Raw genomic sequence first — 22,680 nt, 5'->3', positions numbered from 1 at the left:
CCTGGAAGGACTTGTAGAACCATCCAAAAATTGGATTAAGCTCTAGAAAAATGAGAATAAATTCGGGAAAATCTGGAAAAAATCACAGAGAAACCTAATCATCATCTAAATGCAATTTTAAACTTTTTCACACTCAAGGAATAAGAAGTGCAACCAGCATGAATGCAACACACATAATTTGAGAACTGCACAATCAAGGCAAAAGAGCTATGCTGATACCCGTCGTAGGGAATTGACCGTTGAAGTAGGTGATTATGTATATTTGAATGTGTCACCTATAAGAGGATTACGGAGATTCAAGGTCAAAGGCAAGTTGCACCTCACTACATTAGCCCATTCAAGGTATTGGAAAGAAGAGGAGAAGTCGCATATCAGTTAGAGTAATCTCAAAAAATTCTAGAGGAACCTAATCATCGTCTAAATGCAATTTTAAACTTTTCCACACTCAAGGAATAAGAAATGCAACCAACATGAATGCAACACACGTAAACTTATGGTTCATTAAGTTAATTTTAGAAAAAAATTTAATGTCTAATAAATTCACAAAGAAACCATAAGGCCTTAAATGAACTCAAAAAAATTCTAGAGAAATTTTAATTAATTTTTGTTAACTCGCAAATGATGAAAATTAGGGTGTTACACGTCTCCTGATGAAACTGTTCGACTCATCACTCATGTGCGCACGTTAACTGTCCCCGGCGCCCGCCAGCCGCGGCGGCCAATTGGACGTGGGTCTCGACTCTTGACCTTCCGGCGGCGGCCTCTCGCATGTCCCGGCCTGTCTGGAATCTGCCGTCTCGTCCTACTGCATGAACCCGCTGCGAGCTTGCGAGGGTGGGGCGCTTGGGTCGCCCAGCGCCTGTCCGACGAAATGCCTCTGCAGCAATCGTCTGGCAGATCATTGTTGCGATACATAGGAGCTTTAGATAATTTGTTTCTCTTGGTTCTTAGCGTAGCCTTGCTGTGCAGGGCAGGTTCACTTTAGCCTTCTAAAAAGACAGGAGCTTTCTTGAGTCCCTCGTCTTTCCAAAGTGTACATACATAGGGAGGATCGATCTTGGACTCCGGCACAAGCCATCAGAAAACCACGATCCCTTCTTTTCCTTAAAGTGCACTATAATCTATACTTTGCCCAAGGATCTAATTATGCTTGCTGCTTCCCATGATTTAGCGTACTGATGAAGATTCAAGTGCTGCAGAGTAATGCATTCCACTCAAGGTATCGATGCGAAGCCGTTCCCAGGTGGAAAAGACAACCTTAATTACATACATATGCAGGGCGCGCGGGAAATTGAGATCAAGAACACCAGTCATCCACCGAACAAGCGCCCACACAAACTGCAGCGGCCACCACCATCCTGCATCCATTGTGAGTGCATCTGGTTGGCAGCGGCCGCAAGATGGCAACTGCCGTTGCCGAGCTGATCGCCGGCAAGCTTGCCGGGCTTGTCTGGGACGAGGCCACCCTGATGTGGAGCTTCAAGGACGATGTGGACGCCTTGAGTTGGACCATGGTCAAGATGAAAGCACTGATGCGTGATGCCGACCGGAGGGCGAGCCAGGATGAAGGACGGAGAGGACGAGAGATCGTTCAAGTTCTGATGAAGGATTTCAAGTCCGCTGCCTACGACGTTGAGGACTTGCTGGATGAGTTCGAGGCTATTGAACTCATTAAGAAGAGCCAATCCAAGGTACTGATGTTAAACTTTAATACTCTCTTTTTTCCACCAAAGTGAGGGTGGACCCATAGGAATGCAAATAGCCAAATTAGTTCCTTAAATAAATTGAATAGGAAGACCTCGCTAGCCCTAAATTAAAAGCAACGAAATAGATTTTAGGTGAAAAGAAAGGAGCACGACCTAGTAGTACTATATTACAATCGTTTATGTTAACTAAATTTCTTAATTTGCATAACGTACAAGTCTTTAAATGTAGATACCATAATCACATACTGATTCTTTTTTTCGAATCACAACTCACATACACGTACACACACTTGCCTCTATGAACACACGCTCGTAACCTACCCCTATGAGCACAGTCGAGAACTCGAACCTGAACAGGTTCCATCACAAGAAAACTTACCAGTTGAGCTACGCTCAGTTCGTAATCACATACTAATTCTGGCACACTTTTAACCATCTTAATCAATCATCTCAGCTAGTTCTACTCCCTCCGTTCTTAAAACAAGTCATTCCGTGATTCAAAATTTGTCCCACAATTATTATCATTGTTATCCCATTTAATATTCCATGTATACATATACGACATTCAATTAGGTCTAAATATCGCTAATAAATAGGGGCAAATAAAATTGTACATCTTTGTTAATCCGTTCTAAAATTCCTAGAATAACTTTTTTTAGATGGAAGGACTAAGTTAGTCAACACAAGATCTTTGCTCATAAGGTGGAGAGAGAACCACTGGGAGCAATAAACGGTACTATAAAATACTAGATATCACACTCCAGTGTCCTTACACTTTGTTACATGTTGATATATATATATATATATATATATATATATATATATATATATAATGTTATAACCGGACTATTTCAAGATGTTATCCATAGTGCTAACTATATATGACATGTATCACTCGTATAAAATAGCAAGTATATAAAATGGCATTGGTGGCGCGGTCGGTGGGAGACCCCTATCTTCCATCTTCCTCTTTCATCCACCGTTATACTCTCCATTCGAAACCCAATAGAAGCTAGAGAACATCCCATTCTTTCATGATAGAGCCTAATAAGCGGTGGGAGATCAGTGGATGGGCATTGAACCCCAGCATCACAATGGAGGCATACTGCACAACCATTGGGAGAGGAGTGAGAGCGAGAGAGCAAAGAAGCAAGAGACTTCTATTATCTTGTTTAATCAAAGCAAACCAATCACGCACCTATATATAGCCGAATCATTTGAATGTGCTTGTTACCAAACTCAAACAATCCCTAAACCAAGAGGATGCAACTCAGTTACAGAGCTGAGCTTTATCCAGTGTGATCCCAAGCCATTTAAGTGTATCATTATAAGATTTCCATGATTTTCTAAAGTGTTTTTTATGAATGTCCGATAGTTATTACTCTTCATCATTTTCTCAAATATCTAATATTTTTTTCAAATTAACTGAGGGAATCTTAAAGGGTTATTAATAAATTGGCTGATGGTTTTTTTTTGGAAAAATTGTTTCGGGATTCTTGTATTTTAATTTGTCTCCCTCTCAGAAAATGTCCAAATTCAATACGAAGATCCTTGACCACTTGATAACAAAATTGAGAAGGAGAACAATATCCCTCGATAATTTGAAAAGAATACTTTTTTTTTTGACATCACATAATATCTTGGCACATGTTTTGGAAAACAAGGTCAAAAGAACATTTCATGTCTGGTTCCTTGCTCAGTATCTCAACCAGCTTCAGTTTATGTATGTGTGATATTATCTACTATACAAGGAATATCAATGAACCCCATTCTTGTAATTTCGATTTCCTCATTATTGAAAATTCTCTAGTGTTTCAACTTCACTGCAACAAAAGTTTTACATCATCTGTAGGTTCTAATCCTTCAAACTAGATAGTCTTCCTAGAGATGAAGAAATTAAAGGGCAATAAATAAGTCTAGAGTGCGAGAGGTAGATATTTCAAACTCGTTGCTACAACTTTTTTTGGAGGTACCAGAGATTTGATGTAGTTTCCGCTAGCCCGCATCGAAGCCCTTGCAAGGTATACACTCACGTGACAGTTTGACGGGTAGGTTAACACTCCTCTGACAGTTTGATGGTGAGGGCTGGACACACAACTCATAACAAACCAACAATGACATCACTGTGGCAAGCAAGGAAAATCTTGCTCTCACGAGTGAGATAGCTAGGCAAGGGGTTGAAGAGGCTACCGAATGACGCATCCTTTCACAGCAAGCTGAAGTAGTTCCCAACTAAGAATCAAAAGATGCTATAAATTACCCACCTTGGTGGTTGATCGAGTAAATAGATATAGTTCATACACAGTCATGCAATTAGAAAAAAAAACAGGGATAAGGAACAGCGCAAGATTTTAATGATAGAGTGTTGTGGTGAACTTCATTGATTCTCTAGAAGAATATCCCTAAGATCAACAGGTTTGCATGGACAAAAGTCGCTAGCTAGCTAGGCTTATAGTTTTACCAAACTTGAGAGCAAAGCTAGGGCACATCCCTCTCCCCAGACAGTTCTTTCCCAAATTAGAAGCTACTAAATTAGCCATAATAAGAGCATTTAAAATTGCGCATTGTTTAAGCTTACCTCGAAGGTTGAATTTTTTTCTCTATTAAAAATTTCATACAAACATATTCTCAATTGGTTGAACATCAGGTTTTACATAAAATTCTTTGTCTTTTGAATAACTTGTATCAAGCTTGAAGTTGAGTTTCTTAGGTAATAATACTACATAGATTGCACTATCAGTTTCTTTTCTAATTGTCCATGTTAATTTGGTGCAAACCAAATAGTTGATTCCTTGTTGTGGGAGGCCATTACTCTATTTATACTTGTCATATCATAGATACCAACAAACATAATATAATTTATTTCTAACACAAATAGGTTTGTCTTTGCATCCAGATTTGTTTTGTCTAACAGGTAATAAGCATAGGAGTATTGTAAACTACTACAATACATAGTAAAAAATATATAAAACTAAATTTTACTTATGAATTTTCTTTTTCTCTTACAGTTTAAGTTATTATTCTCATCCTACAATCCACTCCTGCTGCGGTTCAAAATAGCTCACAAAATGAAGAAGGTAAAGGAAGCTTTAAACAACATAGAGAAAGGGGGTCAGGCCCTTCATCTGGTGCCTGAAGACACCCCAATGTGGGCTGTGCTGGGTACCAATCAAGCTACCATTGCATCCACCAATGGGGACATAGACATTGGAATGGTCGGAAGAGACACCGAAAAGGAAAAGATAATTAAGATGTTATTGAAAAGTGAAGCTGAGGAGGTTATCTCAATCATTCCTATTGTTGGACTTGGTGGCATGGGGAAGACAACATTGGCCCAAGCTTGTTTTTCAGACAAGAGAACCACAACCTTTGATGTAAGAGTATGGGTATATGTGTCTAAGAAGCTTGATCTGCAAAGAATTGGTGAAATAATCTTAACAACAGTGCATAGAAGTACTAGTAATGAGTCAAATGAAAGGTATATCCCCCCAAAAGATGGTGATCTGCAATCCATTATAGAAATATTGAAAACTATGCTCTCTAACAAAAAGTATCTGATTGTCTTGGACGATATGTGGGAGGATGGTGGTGATAATTTAGAAAAATTGAAGCAAATTCTACGACATGGTAGAAAGGGAAGCAAGATCATATTAACTACACGAATGCAACATGTAGTGGATAAATTGGATGTTGGTGCTCTAGCGGATCAAGGAATAATCCGCCCTGTGTGCAAGAGTGACCAGATCAATTTGAGCCTTTTATCAGAGGATGACTGTTGGAATGTGATGCGACAAATGGCATTCAGGCGAGATGAGGATCAAAGTGGATTAGAAGCAATTGGAAGACAAATCGCCAAGAAGTGTGCTGGTCTACCTCTACTAGCACGATCTCTTGGATATTTGATATCGCAATATAAGTCCACGGAGGCATGGGAAGATATAAGAGACAAGAAGATTGTTTTGGGTTTGGAAGAAGACATTAATCTACAAGAGCCTTTGGAGCGTCTGATGATGAGCTATTACTACATGCCGTTGAAATTCAAGTTGTGCTTCACATATTGTGCAGTTTTTCCAAAGGGCTTTGCAATTGCTATTGACCACCTCATCCATCAATGGAGAGCCCTTGGATACATTCAACCAATTGATGGCCATCATTGTATCAACTATTTGTTGGGAATGTCTTTTCTTCAAATTTCCAAGTCTTCTCAGGTTAGTGTAATCATCTCTGCTGGAATGTTGTTAACCTCCATGATTACGAATGGTTCATTGTTTGGACATAGCTATGAATTGAGTGGTATGGTGGCATGTTCTTCAATCTAACTTTGAACTGTAAAAAATATTGTACATGGTTAAAAATTAACTAACACTCGCTACCAGAAAAACATTCCCATGTTGACTTATCTGTGTCAGTGCAAGTGCCGGCAGGAATAGGTCATCGATGTTGGCTATAATAGAAGCTAGCATGCATGGATAAGTCTCTCGAGTGTTATCACTGGCACAGGTACCTAGGATAAGTCCCCCAAGTAGTCTAGGTGTCAAAAAAAAAATTAAGCATATGCCAACTCTAATTATGTGTCGGCATCAATACTATTTCAGTATTTGTAATTTGAATTCTAGCTTATTTAAAAAAATACTTTTTCATACATATTCTGAGACAAACTTTATATAAAAATTATATATTTTGATGAGATCTGTAACTTTCTCACTACTGGGGATGTTTTGTGCTTTTTCCTATCAGTATTTTGTATTTCCATATCGGTTTTGTCAACCACAAGGGAATTTGAGTTTCCAGTAGTGTCTAATTGTTTTCTCTAATTTGAAGTTATTTCAACATCGTCCACAAAGTTAATCAAAGTTTATGCTACAAGAGTCAAAAGGAACAAAACTCCTGACTGCATTAGCCATGCTCCAACTAACCGTGAGTCACATATTGGAATTGACACGTGCCCGCATTAGCCTTGTTCATCCTTTTTCCTACCATACTATGCCTGATCTCTTACGTTGTAGTCTCCTGCAGCCTTGGCCAACTAGATTACTTCGGTACCACATCACAGTCTATACTTAATTCCACTTTAGCCCTTGAAGCTTCTTCATCCCCTTGATCCAAAGTTTAGAACCCCGCACATGCAATTTGAATTGATCAGCAACCTTACTAATTTGGAAGCATGCAAACTCCTCCCATTCAAACCTGCATCTTGAGCTTGTGTCGCGTGTTGCCATGCTATAGAGAAGAAATCAACCTTCACACTCCTATGTCGCCATCGCTGATCATGTCATCACCTCTTACCCACATTCTGACTAGCTTGTCACCACTGGTCGCTCCGTTGTGCACCATGGTATCTTACCCTCCAAGTAAATTGTCTGCTAGCCATTCTAAATTATGTGCAGTGTGTTTTGAGAACTAGATCACCAATGATCTACTCCACACGTCGACCATGTCAGCCTAACACCTAATTCCGTCGCTCCTAAGCACCTATTGAACAGTCGACTTTCATGGCACCACTGAACACTATTATGGCATCTGCTCGTTGCCAATAAGGTGCAACACCGACCTAAGGTCTAGTCTGCCGAACGATACGTCTCCTCATTCACATGCTACGCCATGTCGCGCTAGTAGCTTCGCTGTGTGCACACCACACTTTCACTATACACCTATATGATCAATGTGACTTGCCAATCTCCACACTATCCACCTTACCGTAGACTATCAGATTCATTGCTCAACTCTCCGTCATCATCGAAACTTTTGCCAATCATCGAACATCTTAGCTAGCCTGCAACTGACTATCCTTGCTGAGCCTACCACATGTGTAAGCTAATTCATTTCCTCGCCACATATGCATTGACAGATCTCTGTGCTTATTTATGCTCCCGTGATCTGACCCTTCTCCATGTCGAGAGGGCACACACCATAAAAATTTTATTATAGCCACCGACACGCTGCCAATCAACATTACCTTGCGCCAAAGAGGAAAGAAAAACCGTAAACAAAAGCAACTTGTGCAGGTCATCTCGACTTGCCATGCATATTTGTATCCTCGTTCCACGTAGAATTGTCTCCATGTTTTTGGGAAGATGAGGATCAACAACTTCATTAGGCCTTGTTTGGTTAATCCCCTTCCTAAGGGATTGAGGGGATTGGAAGGGGAATGAGGGAGATTTTGACTTGCCCTCAAATCCTCTCTAAATCACATTCAACCGAAAAAGTTCTAAGTGGGGTAAGAGAACAAATTGGGATTTGTTTCCATGCTTAGCATAAGTGTGCTTGAGCTTAGCGGGCTGCCTCTATTAAGCCAACAATTGGAGTCAGCTAGTTAAGCCATTAGGATGGATGGGACAAATTATTTCTTTGTTTATTTGTGAATTTGCACGAGGTTTAATACAATTTGATAATGATGGATTTTATTTCACTATTTAGCCGTAAAAGTTGTTTTGTCTGCAGAGTGCCCCAGGGGATGCCGAAGCTCCCATCAAAGTGACCATGCATGACTTGGTGTATGATCTTGCGCAGATAATACTTGACAAAGAGTTAATTTCTATAGATGCTTCAGAACAAATGAGTCAGAGTAACCTTGAAAATCATTATAGCCGACATATGCAGCTCATCAATTATCAGAAGCAGTCTATTAGTCTCAAAGAATTTCCAAAAAAAATTAGATCTCTCCACTTTACAAAGTGCAGTAAATTGCAACTCCAAGATAAGTCATTCTCCAAATCCAAGTATTTGCGTGTCTTGGACATAAGTGGATGTTCCATCAACGGGAAACCTGTCCCAAGCAGCATATTGCTACCATCCTCCATTCAACATCTACTGCTTCTAAGGTACTTGGATGCCACGGGCTTGCCAATCACAGCACTTCCAAAATCTTTACATAAACTTCAAAATATGCAAACTCTACTTCTGTCCAACTGTGAACTTGAAACCTTGCCTGATAGTATAGGCTGCCTTCTTAACCTTTGCTATTTGGACCTATCTAGCAATACCAACCTTAACAAGTTACCCATGTCATTTGGGGAGCTCTCTACACTATCGTTCCTCAAACTATCGAAGTGTTCTAAGCTGAAAGAGTTGCCTAAATCAATTCACAAGCTTAAAAGCTTACGGCACCTAGACATGTCTGGCTGTTGTGCGCTTCAAAATCTCCCTGATGAGTTTGGTAGCCTTCCAAAACTCTTATTCCTAAACTTGTCAAATTGTTCCAAATTAGTCAAACTACCTAACAGTGTTAGCCTCAAGTCTTTAGAACGTCTAAACCTATCAAATTGCCATCAACTACAAAGCCTGCCAGAAGATTTTGGAAATCTTGACAAACTCAAGTTCTTAAACCTTTCTGATTGCTATAAACAACAAGTGTTACCAAAGTCCTTTTGCCAACTGAAGCATTTAAAAGACCTAGATCTTTCAGACTGCCACGATCTCAAAGAACTCCCTGAATGCTTTGGTAGCCTTTCTGAGCTTCATTATCTAAACCTATCAAGTTGTTCTAAGCTGAAAACGTTGCCTGAGTCATTTGGTGATTTGTCAAAGTTGAAGCATCTCAATTTATCTTATTGTATAAGGTTTGAAAAGCATCCTTCCACATTTTGTAACCTGAAGCTTCAAACACTGTACATGAATTCGTTGCAGAGTCTCTGGGACATGCCGGATGGTATTGGCAACATGTCTAGTCTCACTTTATTTGAAGTTAGCACTGCAAGCTACTTTATAAATAATATGAAGGCTCCTTGCATTTTGAGCCGTCTGAAGTTGCAAGAAACGATAGTACACAATGTACATGATGTACAGGAGGAGGATTATGGATGGTGTAGCAGTATAGTGAGTCTTGGGGAGTTGACTTGCCAACGCCTACAAATTGAAGGCCTTCATAATGTCAAGCGTCCAGAAGATGCTGAGGTAGCTAAGCTGCGAGATAATCCAGATCTTCGCGAGCTAATCCTTACCTGGTATGATGCAAGAGGTACAGAGAACAGGAGAGATGCAGAGGTGTTGGAGAACCTTGTACCTCCTCGGACTCTTGAGGGATTTGAACTACGTGGCTATATGAGCAGGAACTTCCCTAATTGGATGGTTGACATTTCCTCATATCTTCCTTATCTCACCTCCATCCATCTCCGTGGTTTAGAAGCATGCGATTCTCTTCCTCCATTGGGGAGGCTGCCAAATGTCAGGTTATTGCATATGGAGCTCATTCCCAACATCAGGAAAATTGGAAAGGAATTCTATGGAGAGGAAGGAACCTGCAAAAAGTTAAGAATTATTCAGTTAAAAGGCTTATCGAACTTGGACGAGTGGTGGACAACACGGTCAGGTGATGAAGACGACGAGTTCTTAATCCCAAATCTGCACCGTTTGGAAGTACACTCCTGCCCAAGGTTGAAGTTCCTGCCATGTCCCCCCAAAAGTATGTATTGGGAATTGCACGGCAGCGATGAGGTGTTGCCAGTACATGGATTTGGATGGATTTCATCTTCCACTCTTCCTTTTCGTGCTGAAATCCAGAGCACCGATTTCTCTCATGATAAATGGGGTCGGCTTCAGCACCTTACCACCCTCGAGGAACTATGGGTCATGGACTCTGGCAGCTTCTCGACCTTCCCGGAGGCCAGTCCATGCTTCCCCTCTCTCAGATATCTGAGGATGTCCTTAGCCAACCTGGAGATGCTGCCGGAATGGTTGGGGCAGCTCACTACCCTTAAACAATTGGTCATCTATGACTGCCCCAACTTGACATCTTTGCCTGCAAGCATACGGAACCTTACCACCTTGAAGACACTGGAAATTTGGAGCTGTCCAAGACTGATTGAGAGGTGCAAGGGGGAGGATGCCCACAAGATTTCTCACATCCCAGATGTCCGACTTGGTCATCCGCTGGAAGCTTACCTTTTTTCCGGACAACCCATAGAAAGATCAGAGGTAAGAAAACTCCCAAAAGCCAAGTAAATCTCTGCTTTATACATCTATAACTACATTGCCTTCAGTTGATCTTGGAACTCATTGATTGGAAAAAAGAAAGAAATTGTTTCTCTTCGATACCTTTGGCGTACATGACCGGTACATTTTTTTTTGTACCTGTACATGCTTTATATATCTCAAGTCTCTTCTTTCTTTACTGTGACACCCGGCCAAATTTGGTTGGCCCAGTATGGCCAATTAGCGTAGGTGCGCATGTTTAGTACCACATTGCTAGTTTAGCAAGGGTGGAGGCAACTTATAAGCCTTCGTCAACCAACCATAGCACCTTCGGGTTAACCCTTTTACACGAAGCGAGGACAAAAGTGTAAGCAGGGTGCTATGTGTACGCGTGCCCGCCCCTCAGAAGGGTTGGGCGGTGCGGCTTTGGAGGACGGGGTGTTACAAATGGTATCAGAGCCGACCCTTACGGTTGCGCGTACGGATCAGTGTGCGGGCATATGGCACATGGCGCATGTGGGCCTGAGATGGGACACGGCATGGCATATTGCGCCGGCACTGGACGTACGGTTGTGCGCTTAGAGGGAACGTTCCTGGACATTTTCCCATGCATGGGTGAGTTGGACCGACGAGGACGTCGGGTTCTTTGAGGGAGGGTGAATGTGACACCCGGCCCAATTTGGTTGGCCCAGTGTGGCCCATTAGCGCAGGTGCGCATGTTTAGTACCACATTGCTAGTTTAGCAAGGATGGAGGCAACTTATAAGCCTTCGTCAACCAGCCATAGCACCTTCGGATTAACCCTTTTACACGAAGCGAGGACGAAAGTGTAAGCAAGGTGCTATGTGTACGCGTGCCCGCCCCTCGGAAGGGTTGGGCGGTGCGGCTTTGGAGGACGGGGTGTTACATTTACTCATTTTGAGTATATACTTTATATATCTCAAGCCTCTGCTTTCTTGATTTATTTGAGTTATGTTTTATCTACAAACTTTCTTAAATATGAGTTCTTAGTTAATTTGATCTCAACTTGTGCCATTTTCAACACAAGAACTGATTAATACGTTGTGCCAAAATTTTTAGAGTGATTCACAAGCAAACTTGAGCGAACCAAAATCAGACTCGCAATCAGAATCAGACTCACAGAGCCAACTGGAACAAGACCTGAAGGAATCAGAGCGCGAATTGCAGAGTGAAAGAGTTGTGTAGAGCAAATCAAACGGACCCAAATTTACCATATATGAACCAAGTCAGCCTCGACAAGAAGTAGGGAAGCAAAATGTTCCGGTCCCTGCAACTACTAAAGGTTTCATCTGAAGACTAAAGGCAAGTCACAATATGTACTTAGTGACTCAGTCTCATCTTATCCCGTGTAAGAAAGGCCTTTCATAATCTCTTCTATTTTATTTGAGGCATATTCTGTATTGTCAACTTCACTTACTATGCCTCAAAAAAGAAAAATAATCATGAGCTAAATGAATGAAAGCTCTACTTAAAATCTTACTTATTTCTTTATTGCAGTGATGTATCATATTAGAAAATTTTCCACCATAGGGATACTAGACAAAATATATGAACCTGATGCAGATTCTTATCTTCCTAAGATGGATTGGCGTGGCTGAGGAGGCTATACATGAACCTTTCTCTTCCCATGAAAAGAACTATAGATGCATAGTTCTGCTTCACTCGATTCTGACGGCTTCTAGGCATTTCATCTCAAGGTAAGTCAAATTATTCACTATCCTTTTCAGTGTTGTGCATTTACGAAGATTTAAGTGCAAATCCAGTATCCATGTGATCCGGTAAAGGATCAACCTGTCGTAGGATGGTGTGTATCCCATTATGAGTGCAGCATGTGGTTAAGTGAGAAAATGAAACCATATAAATATGTTATATAGATTCATTTAGGATTATCTTTGTGTGTATCTGAGGTGACAGTGCCTCTTGCTACGGACTAAAATTGACTCATGAGCCTCTAGGTATCCATCTTCTTCTCCTAATCCAAGTTGAAATAATATTCGCGATTACATAGGAACAATTTCACAAATAAAAATGTCTTTTTGTTCATGCACATCTTCAACTACAGTCTCAACCTATTTTGCTGATACAAATTTAGTCATAGCAAAGAGAGGTAGCAAAACGAGCTCCATGCCAATGTTAACACAAGCCTAAAGAAGTGTGCATTCATGTTTCTTAGCATCAATAAGCCTAAGAAGTGCAAAAGAGTCAAGATTTGCAATTTTAAACGTTACAACTCTGCTCATCATAGAGTTATCTTTACAGATTATGTCACCTATCGGCAGTAGCTTCAGGATATTCGAATGTTGGTGCGGTATCATGTACTAAACCTCCATGGATTCTCTTCTGCAGGTCCTCCAAGCTGCATCAGAAGTGAATCAGATCATGCACAGGAAGCCAAGAGCATGGCACTCCCGGGCTTTTCAGATGCGGTGGATAACAGAAGTGTTGCGCCAGCTAGTCTCCTGACAGCTTCCTCGCTACCTGAAAGCAACGCTTTGTTAACAATATAGGTTACAAGGATATGAGCCAGCTACGTTCAGTCGTGGTCACGTATGACAATTTTGTACAAAGAGTAACCATTTTACATGGAATTTGTTAGGAGACACATTTACTGATACGAAGATAAAGAATCTGCTGTCCTCTTTTCTGCAAGGCAGGCGTAAAACTCGGCTATTGTTTGGTGATGGCCGTTCGCTTTGTTTTGTTCCGTTCTACAAAATACAGCATGCTCACAGAACTCAATGCTCTGCTGGAAAGACCCTCGCCGTCTTGGTTTCGCAAGCCAAGCAGCCAAACCATCCACCTGTGCGCAACTCTCTACCGGCATGTCAAGGTGGCCCTCATGATGCGCATCCAGCGGCGCTCGGCTAGCTACGGGTGTGGGGGAGAAGGTGAGTCTTGCCTCCCTCTCGCGTGTCTACCTCAAATCTGCATGCCTCCAATTGATGCCTGAACCCCTGGCTACCTCGCGACGTGGTGGGCGCTTGCGCTGCCGTTTGGCTCGCTTGCAGATACGATTGATTTTTTTTAATCATTTTCACTTTCTTGCAGATCAAGCCTCGATCAAGCACCTTCTCCGCTACATCGCCGAGACGATTGAGTATGGGATCACCTATCCTAGGCACGAAGGAGCACGGCTAGAGCTGACCGGGTTCAGCGACAGTGACATGGCAGGCAATGTTGACGGGCGGCGCAGCACGACGGGATCATCTTCTTCCTTGGATCGTACCCAATTTCCTGACAATCCTAGAAGCAGAAGGTTGTGGCGCTATCTACCTGCGAGTCAGAGCACATAGCGGTCGCCACTACATGCTGCCGGCACAGCACGACAGGGATCATCTTCTTCCTCGGATAGTGCCCAATTTCCTGACAATCCTAGAAGCAGAAGGTTGTGACGCTATCTACCTACGAGGCAGAGCACATAGCGGCCGCCACCGCATGCTGCCAGGGGATTTGGCTGGGGCGGCTGCTGCGGGAGCTCATGGGAGAGGAGCTCCACATGCCGGTTCTTTTGGTGGATAACAAGTTCGCCATTGCATTGGCAAAGAACCCTATCCTCCATGACCGCAGCAAGCATATCGACACCAAATTCCACTTCATCCGTGACTGTGTCAATGGAGGACACATAAAGCTCGAGTATGTCGAGATTGCTCGAAAGCTCGGGGACATCCTCACTAAGCCACTTGGGCGTCTTCGGCTCCAGGAGCTGAGGAATAAGATTGGGGTTGAAGAGCATCACGATTAGGGGAAGGATTGTTGGATAATTCCTTAGCTCTTGTTTCACTCTTCCTTTTGCTGAAAATCAATGGAGCAGGTAAGCTCCTTGGCCAATAGTGGCCACTGCAGTGCCATGAGTAGTAGGGCAATATGCCCTGTCATATATAGTACTAGTAGTTGGTAGTGTAGTTGGTAGTTTCACCGTACCATTATGTACTCTAGTTTGACTTTGTGCTCTATAAAGAGTAGATGAGCAGCTGCAACTCAAAATCAGTTCAGCAGCACCAATTGAACCTGTGCAAAGTGTTTGTGCGTGTGTGTGCTGTTCTCTCATCCCCTTCTTCTACCTCCAGATAGTGCTGTGTTCTAGGAGTTCTAGGAACTCACCTTGGCTATTGCCAACATTTATCGTATTGTGCAAGGTTGGAAGATCTCCCCTCATCATTTTGTAACCTGAAGCTTCAAGTACTGTACATGAATGCTTTGCATAGTCTTCGTTACTTGCCAACTGGCGTTACCAAAATGACTAGTCTCACCCAGTTTGAAGTTAACACTGAAAAAAGTATTCACCAGCTCGATCCTTCCACTTTGAGGCTTCTGGGGTTGGATGACAGGACAGTACATACTGTATATGATGTACACGAGGTGAATTATGGATCGTGTAGCAGTATAGTGAGTCTTGGGAAACTGACATGTCACCGCCTAGAAATTAGAGACCTTCTTAATGTCAAGCGTCCAGAAGATGCAGAGAGAGCTAAATTGTGAGATAATCCAAAACTTCGGGAGCTAATCCTTACCTGGAACCATCCAGATAGTACAGAGGGTAAGAGAGATGCAGAGGTATTGGAGAATCTTATACCTCCCCGGACTCTTGAAATATTTGAACTACATAGGTATATGAACAGGAACTTCCCTAACTGGATGCTTGACATCTCCTCCTATCTTCCATATCTCATCTCCATTGAACTCAAAAGTTCAGCATGTGATTCTCTCCCTCCTTTTGGGAGACTACAAAATCTCAGGCTATTATCTGTGCAATACATTCCCAACATCAGGAAAATCGGAAAGGAATTCTATGGAGAGGAAGGAAGCTGCGAAAACTTAAGAGTTATTAAGTTAAGCTCATTGGGGAACTTGGATGAGTGGTGGACAACACGGTCAGGTGATGAAGATCATGAGTTCTTAATCCCTAATTTGCACCGGTTGGAAGTAGCATACTGCCCAAAGTTGAAGTTCCTGCCATATCCCCCCATAAGTATGTATTGGCATTTGGACAGAAGCGATGAGGTGCTGCCAGTACATGGATTTGGGCAGCTTTCATCTTCCACTCTTCCTTTTTCTGCTCGAATCACAAGCCACAATTTTTCTCCTGATAAGTGGGATCGACTTCAGCACCTTGCCACCCTCGAAGAATTGACGTTCATTTGCCTCAACAGCCACAATTTTTCTCTGCATTATACATCTAGCTGCATATGGCTTCATTTGATGATCTGGAATTCAATAATTAAAAAATACGATTCTCTTTTGTACATATGTTTGCATGCCACCTCTCTAGATTTTGGGTGGGTAGCTAGATGTTCTTGTATGTCAAAGTCCATGCTTCATTGCCTTATCTGAGTTATTCTTTATGCACAACTAAATTTGTCATGGGTCAATGGATCCCTCCCTATGCATGTTTTAGTTTGTCAAGTTGTTCTTGACTTGTGCCGTTTTCTTCACAAGCGCATGTGGTAATGTTGCAGAGCAAGTCAGGCTGAATCGAAGCAACCATACATAAACAGAGTCCCTGCCAAGGACAAGAACTAGAGAGGCAGTGTTCCAATTCCATGCGACTGCTAAAGATTCTATCTGAAGACTGAAGGCAAGTCGCAACCTGTACTCTGCTTTCCTAGATATGTTTCTCCTCTTCTCATCTACAAAACGAGTCACTCATAATCCCTTCTGTGCTATTCCGTTATAGTATCACGTTTTATTCTCATAGTATCACGTTTTAGCTTAGCAAAAATGAAAGCTCCAATAATTAATTGTCTTATTTCCCCATTGCGATAATGTGTCATCAGGCAACAGGATGGATGATGATAGTACAAGCTTCTCTGAGATACCGCGAGCACCCTTTTTGCACTGACGCGGTCGTCAAGTAAGCCTTTAAAATAGGTCACGCGCTGGTACAGTTTGTTTTATAATTTGTACGGTTAACCATGGAGTCATCTGAAGCAGATGCTTATCAGCTTAATCTGGATTGGTGATCCAGTAAATAAAGGGTCGAGCAATCATAGGCGTGTATCCCATTTTAGGTGCGATCATACGTGACAAAAACAACCATGTGCAAGTAAATATATTGCAGAATTTCATCTAGTATGATGTATTCATATATCTGAGGTTACTACTCCTCCGATTCACAACACATGTCCTTTAACCTTAAGATAGTGTACATGTCGCAGTATGGATCTCACCCAGATGTGGGTGCTGCAAGCTTCATAACACAAAACTTAGCTCGCTAGAACATTAAAAGGCAAGCTCATCAGAGAGCAATCTTTATAACCCATGTTACCTATGAGCAAAAGATTCAGGATCTGATGAGAACGTTGATGCAGTCTCAGAATGTAATGAATCTCCATGCATCCTCTTCTGCAGGTTCTCCAAGCTAGCGACACGTCGCATAGGAGCCAGCTTGGTGCCTATCTCTCCACTGGCCAAAGGAATTTCTGCATTTTGGAGGTCGAGCTTGGTCTGACTGTCTTGAAATGGCGCCCGGAGAAAATGTTCCATGCTGTCTTCAATGGCGACAGAAGCAGAAGCTGCATCAGATGCACATGAAGTCAAGCGCATGCTACTCGCGGGCTTGTCAGATGTGGTGGGTAATAGGAGGGTTGTTCCAGTTAGTCTCCTGACAGCTTCCTCTGCTATGTTCACCTGAAAACAATACTTTGCTATCAAAATAAATTAGAAGGAAACCAATTATGTCTATTTCTACAGCCTTTGGGTAGGGGAATATGAAGGCAGTTGTGGCTCACTCGTAACTCAACTAGAAATCTATTGCAATGGAGTTTTGTACAATGCTTATTAGCAAACATAAAGTTCCATAGACAATAAGTGTATATGTAAAAGGGATAGCAATATAAAATTGTAAAGACATGTTTCTTTTATTATATGATCATGTGCGGTTTTGTTAATTACTTAGATTTTCGTGAAGATTTTTGTTTTATAAAACATGATTGAGACAGATATAGGATAAGACAATTTTGCAGTTAGTTTACATGAATATGTTAAAGCCCTTAAACATGAACACTTTGAAATTCAAAAACACCTTTACTCATGATGCAACAATACAGAGTTGCACATACTCACACACAAGCATTATGAAATGTTTGTATGGTAGTATCCTGTTTGGACTCCTCATGTGCGGTATCGATGTTCTCGAGATAGAACAGCCCTTCCACAAGGGAAACACCGCAGGTCTAATGGGACACACACTTGGAGCACTGCGACATGGTATGGGCACTTTTAATATTTTGTTTCATTTTACAACTCCTCACACCTGTAAGAGAACACTGTTATTCTTAAAAATCAAACTAATACAAGAAAACAAATATCTCAAATAAAACTGCTACAGGAAAAAGAAAGAAACAAAATTATTATATTCTCATATGTAGAAAATCAGAAAATCAAATGGAAATACGGTTGTGCCTATTTGTGGTACAGTTAAAACTCATTGTGAAATAAAGCTGAAGCTACAGATTATCTAAAACAAAGAACTGTTCAATTTCATATTACTTTCTCTCCACCTTTTAGCCATCCAAAGAAATGTAAACATTGATCTAGTCTCTGTGCAGAGCCTTAGTACAAATAGCTGCAACTAATGCTCCCTATGGAGAACAATAGTATGATAATATGCAAATTGATGCAGTTAAAAGTTTACAGCAAACAATAACAAAAATGTGTGATGCAGTTAAGATGAACCAACCTTTCAAGTTTACAGAAAACAATAACAAAAATGTGTGATGCAGTTAAGATGAACCAACCTTTCTCCTCATAGTCTCAACATCAACTATAAGATTTCTATTGTCAAGGGTTGCATCCTTGTATTTCTGAGTCATATCAGCCAAGCGCTTTAGCAAAGATGCATTCTCAGATGTTAACCTGGAAACCTAGAAAATGATGCAGTAATTAGCATGATTATCTTCACTTCAGTTGGATATTAACTTGGGTATTCATCTGTCACAAATTTGAAACCTGTGATTCAAGATCGGTCAGGTGTTCTTGCTTCCTCTTTCTTGATCGCCTAGCTGATTCTCGATTTGAAAGCATTCTGATCACATTGAAACTTAATTGAGTAAGTTCATCAACGAAGTGGTATTTTAAGCTTCCAATACATGACAGGTTTCATGTAGAATCAAGGTAAAGGCAACCAATTTAAACTAAGAGGAAACTAATTGCAAAAAAAGTATGGGATTCCTGGATCCGTTTACGTTGAACTGAATTACTAACTTGTCCATGAATATAAGGATTAAATTTAGTAGTAAAGCAATTTATAAATTTTTTTGTGGGTATGGACAATTGGACAGAGCTTGATGTGATTGGATCCTTCCTGACTTCAAAGGCAGTGAATGGTAGATGAAGGGAACAGGAAAATGGAAGTATGTTGCCTTCTAACAAGGTAAATCAATCTCTCACTTGCAACAAAATCAAGAAATGTTTTCTATTTAGCATGATCTATATATTCTCCTCAAGAAACTTGTGCAACGCAACAATCTATGTTACCTCCTCATCTTCTTTGTATTGGTAGGGTCAGTATTCTCCTCAAGATCGCCATCATCATCTGATTGTTCCTTTGATGTGCCACTGTTAGCTGGCTTGCCTCGAAAATCATCATAGTCTATGATGTTTGAGTTTGTAACTAGATCTGCCCCATCTCCATCATCTGTGTGCGGAAATAAAGAACCAAAACAGTACAGTAAGATATGTAAAATACAATGGCAATGATTCAATATGGTCTATGCTTTCCAAACCACAATGCAGCATATCTGCACACTGCTGTTGGATGCCCAGCGCAACTCACTAACAGAGTTGATGTCAGTGTTCAGTATAACTGAAGCAGATCAGACTATTCATGTCTCAACATTATATCTGACCTCACCAGCATTACTCATAGTTTAAGATCATTTCTCCGGGACAATTAATCAAACACCATATGGACGTCAACCCACCACAAAGCTAATCCAGAATTGACATTTCTACTCACCTCTCTGATTCCTTGGGCATTAGTTAACCTATTGTACTGAAACTTCTGGTGAGATCAGATCTTCATCTTCTGTATGTAATTATCACAGAAGACTATCCTCTAGCTGATGGTTCAGCGTACTTGAACCAAGGCTGAGAATCAAGTGTACTAGGACAACTGAAGTTTGGTATCTAATGTTCTATTAGAATGTTCAACAGGGTGAATGTTGAATTGAATAGGATTCGACTTCTAACACACTTTGGCATTAGACCTCATGGCGGACCACATTTCCTCAACCTAAGGCTCTACTGCCTCCAAAATCTTCCTGCCAGGCCCTTTTGGCATAAACATTTCGCCCTAGTTGCTTCATAGACTGACATGTATGCAATTGTGAAAAGGTCATAAATACCATCAAAGGAAGCTTGAGAAATCAATTGTGAAGTATTTGAAGCTTGTGTGTTGGGGTAGCCCAACGAAGATTCTTGTGATTTAGCTTCCTGAAAAAATGGACTTACATAAACATCACAGCAACAAAGCGGCAAGGGGCTTGGTGCAGCCAGTACACGAGGTTTCTATCACTGCTAAGCTCCGGAAAGCCACTAGTACTGCACATCCTTACCCACATAGTAAGGAAAAATGATATATTTATAGCTTGCAGTTCGGGGGAAACATTGGTTGCAATGGTCATTATTAAAGGGTGCCCAAGGCCACCCCTTTACAATACATACACAGCTTGCAGTTTTTAGGAACCATTGGTTGCAATGTCAATATTAAAGGGTGCCAAGACCACCCCTTAACTATATTACCAAAATGGGAAATAAGCGTGCGATTTGTGCGCGAGTTTGAGGACCATAGAAAAAGACATGCATCATGTTCTTTTACAATATCCAAATAAAAGTGGATACTTCTGGAAAAAAAAAAGGAAACCGCTCGACTTGCTTCTGGTACTAATTATTGAATAACTTACTCAAGAAAAGCAATGTACAAATTCATTCTCATAAAACATATAATGCTTCCTATCCCTTTCAGACAGAAAAAACAAAGAGGACATGCTCTTTAAAAAAAATCTAAAAAGAAACAAAAGGAAAGATCCTATCGGCTCATGTCCGACACATCAGACTCATCAATCATTTTTGGTAAATGACTTTCCATCAGAATATCCCAACGCTGTGTATGTAGAGTGTCCAAGACAGACACCCTCCTAGCACATTCCCCATAGACCAAATCTATTATCCTACATGTCAGTGTCAGCACTACAAGACTCCTTTATTACCTTTAGATCAGATCGGAAACTAATATCTGATACAGTTTCCATGTGAAGTGGCAACGTTTGCATTTCGCCATTGCACAGTACTACGAATCTACTATGACAATGGCGGTGCTCCGATCTTGGTCAGATTGTTCACCACAAGCCATAAGAAATGGGCATGCGCAGTGCCTCCTCTGTTTCTCATAGGCAGAGGATTTTTTTTAAAAAAACATATGTTACGAGTACTCCTAGGTGCCATAAGCTACTGAGAATTTCTAATGTGGCCCCGGCGTATCACTGACAGTGTAGGATTGCGTTGACAAGTATGCCGACCAACCAAGCTAAGATCTTTTTCAAGTCCTCGAATGAAGCAACCGATTTTATTTTTCTTTGTAAGATTTCCCAAAAGTTAGAATTTACAATGAAATTCCTATCCCTGAAACGGAGGTGGGAAATAACTGAAATGCTAGAACTTGCAGATTCTACCATACTGACTCCAAATCAGACTACAGCTGAAATTGAAACGCCAAACACACAAGCAGAAGACCAAAGGGAGCCAATCTTTAGCAGAGTAGAAACCGTACCATGGATTTGGCGACGGCGGCGCAGTACAGGTCGAGCCTCCTCTTGAGCACCGCCGCGTAGGCGCCGGGGTCGCGGCCGCCCCCGCCGCAGCTCACCTCCACCACGTCGTCTTCGGCGCAGCCGCCCGCCATGCTCGGAGGAAAGTCGCTTTCTTTCTCGCACCTCGTACCTCGGTGAGGGCCTGAGGGGGAAGGAAGGGAGCTGGGAGCAACCTGAGCAATGGTGGACACCGGAGGGGAGGCCGCGTTTATACCGGCAGCGTTGCTGGGGCGCCAGTGGGCGAGTGGCGACACTGTGGGACTTTTCCGGAAATGCCCTTTGGTTTTGATTCTCATTTTGTACCAGTCGAGGAAGAGAAAGCATCTGCTGTGATCCGAGGAGATAGAAGCAGGTTTTCATCTAGAGGTTTGTACTCATCCCCTGCTCTGCTTTTAGAACCACACAACCAAATGCATCCTCAAAAGTCTCTCACCTAAAAAGGCTTCTTTCAGCAGTACGCAGATTCCAGGCTTGCAAAGTCGAGGTGTCTCTGTCATACCTTGGCAGAGTAGCAAACTACAACCTTAACCCGAAACTTGTCTAGAATTTTGGTAAATTTTAATCAAACTTAGCTTTATGCATGCCCCTCCTTTTAGATTTAGACAACCACACAAGAAAAAATGCATTCTCAACAGCCTCTCACCTAAAACGGCCTCTTTCAGTCACCAGTTCATCCACAGATTTTTCAGGCTGACAAGTCAAGCAGACCACCTCTCAACATCAGTTCCTTTATTTCATTCTCCAAGTAGCATAATTGCAGGCCAGCCACTGGGCCGGGGGGGGCCAAGGGGCTAGGGGCGTTTCGGTCCACGAAATGTGGATTTTTTGCGCGGGCCCCGCCGTATCTTTCTCTTGGCTACCAAGCCTACCAGGTCAGCAGCAGACAGCAGACAGGGAGACGCTGTGGGGAAAAATAGTGGTCGGATTGAGGGCTGATATTTTCGTGGACACGTCGGCCGCCCCTATCCCGCTATCAAAAGATCCCATGGACGTTGTTGTGGCCGCCGGGTTCATGCATCTGCTCTCTGCCATTTGTCCTCGGAATTTCAGTGATGCTGATGCCTGGGAGTAGCTAGGTTTATCAGGAATCCTGGATTCGGACGTGCTAGTGGCGTACCTGTTGTGGATGCATGAGGCAAAATCGCGGCGCCAATGTACAATGCGTCAATGCCCGGTGTGGGTCGACAATTTGACGAGTCGGATTAACCTTTATTGATAATGTTAAAAAGGAATGTT

At 41.9% G+C, this 22,680-nt stretch overlaps 2 protein-coding genes across 8 annotated transcripts; one reads left to right on the top strand and one right to left on the bottom strand.

Annotated features, from left to right (window-relative positions):
• The first annotated feature begins 1,292 nt into the window (after positions 1 to 1,292).
• Positions 1,293 to 14,638, top strand: LOC101768648 (putative disease resistance protein RGA3). Of its 3 annotated transcripts, none has more exons than XM_022824827.1 (7): positions 1,293 to 1,691; positions 4,715 to 5,914; positions 9,333 to 10,619; positions 11,696 to 11,984; positions 12,134 to 12,333; positions 12,983 to 13,524; positions 13,685 to 14,638. In XM_022824827.1, exons 1-4 carry the CDS (start codon positions 1,401 to 1,403, stop codon positions 11,819 to 11,821), a joined length of 2,904 nt encoding a protein of 967 aa, XP_022680562.1. In that variant the 5' UTR covers positions 1,293 to 1,400; the 3' UTR covers positions 11,822 to 11,984; positions 12,134 to 12,333; positions 12,983 to 13,524; positions 13,685 to 14,638. The 3 variants fall into 3 exon arrangements, with proteins under 3 accessions (XP_022680562.1, XP_012699822.1, XP_022680561.1); XM_012844368.2 differs by having other exon boundaries at positions 8,148 to 10,619; positions 12,217 to 12,333; XM_022824826.1 differs by having other exon boundaries at positions 8,148 to 10,619.
• Positions 14,639 to 16,672: 2,034 nt separating this feature from the next.
• LOC101767302 (light-inducible protein CPRF2) lies at positions 16,673 to 21,819 on the bottom strand. Of its 5 annotated transcripts, XM_004963045.3 has the most exons (6): positions 21,405 to 21,673; positions 19,981 to 20,068; positions 19,112 to 19,271; positions 18,584 to 18,659; positions 18,373 to 18,498; positions 16,673 to 17,263 (listed from the first exon to the last, which is right to left on the bottom strand). In XM_004963045.3, exons 1-6 carry the CDS (start codon positions 21,534 to 21,536, stop codon positions 16,898 to 16,900), a joined length of 948 nt encoding a protein of 315 aa, XP_004963102.2. In that variant the 5' UTR covers positions 21,537 to 21,673; the 3' UTR covers positions 16,673 to 16,897. The 5 variants fall into 5 exon arrangements, 3 of the variants coding, with proteins under 3 accessions (XP_004963102.2, XP_022681084.1, XP_014660454.1); XM_022825349.1 differs by lacking the exon at positions 19,981 to 20,068 and having other exon boundaries at positions 16,673 to 17,888; positions 21,405 to 21,819; XM_014804968.2 differs by lacking the exon at positions 19,981 to 20,068 and having other exon boundaries at positions 21,405 to 21,819.
• Between the last annotated feature and the right edge of the window lie 861 nt (positions 21,820 to 22,680).

The sequence above is a fragment of the Setaria italica genome, chromosome III, assembly GCF_000263155.2.
Source record: "Setaria italica strain Yugu1 chromosome III, Setaria_italica_v2.0, whole genome shotgun sequence".
In the NCBI taxonomy this organism is placed as follows: domain Eukaryota; kingdom Viridiplantae; phylum Streptophyta; class Magnoliopsida; order Poales; family Poaceae; genus Setaria; species Setaria italica.
Note: the sequence above shows the minus strand (reverse complement) of the source record. Positions and strands in the feature narration are given on the sequence as shown.

Excerpts from the sequence above, each read along its gene's own strand:
- LOC101768648 (XM_012844368.2), top strand. The coding sequence starts at position 1,401 with ATGGCAACTGCCGTTGCCGAGCTGATCGCCGGCAAGCTTGCCGGGCTT. Across the intron at positions 1,692-4,714 it reads TTAAGAAGAGCCAATCCAAG|TTTAAGTTATTATTCTCATC; the intron begins GTACTGATGTTA and ends TTTCTCTTACAG. Across the intron at positions 5,915-8,147 it reads AAATTTCCAAGTCTTCTCAG|AGTGCCCCAGGGGATGCCGA; the intron begins GTTAGTGTAATC and ends TTTTGTCTGCAG.
- LOC101767302 (XM_014804968.2), bottom strand. The coding sequence starts at position 21,804 with ATGAAAACCTGCTTCTATCTCCTCGGATCACAGCAGATGCTTTCTCTT. Across the intron at positions 18,499-18,583 it reads TGACCGATCTTGAATCACAG|GTTTCCAGGTTAACATCTGA; the intron begins GTTTCAAATTTG and ends ATCATTTTCTAG. Across the intron at positions 17,264-18,372 it reads TTGAGACTATGAGGAGAAAG|GTGAACATAGCAGAGGAAGC; the intron begins GTTGGTTCATCT and ends TATTGTTTTCAG.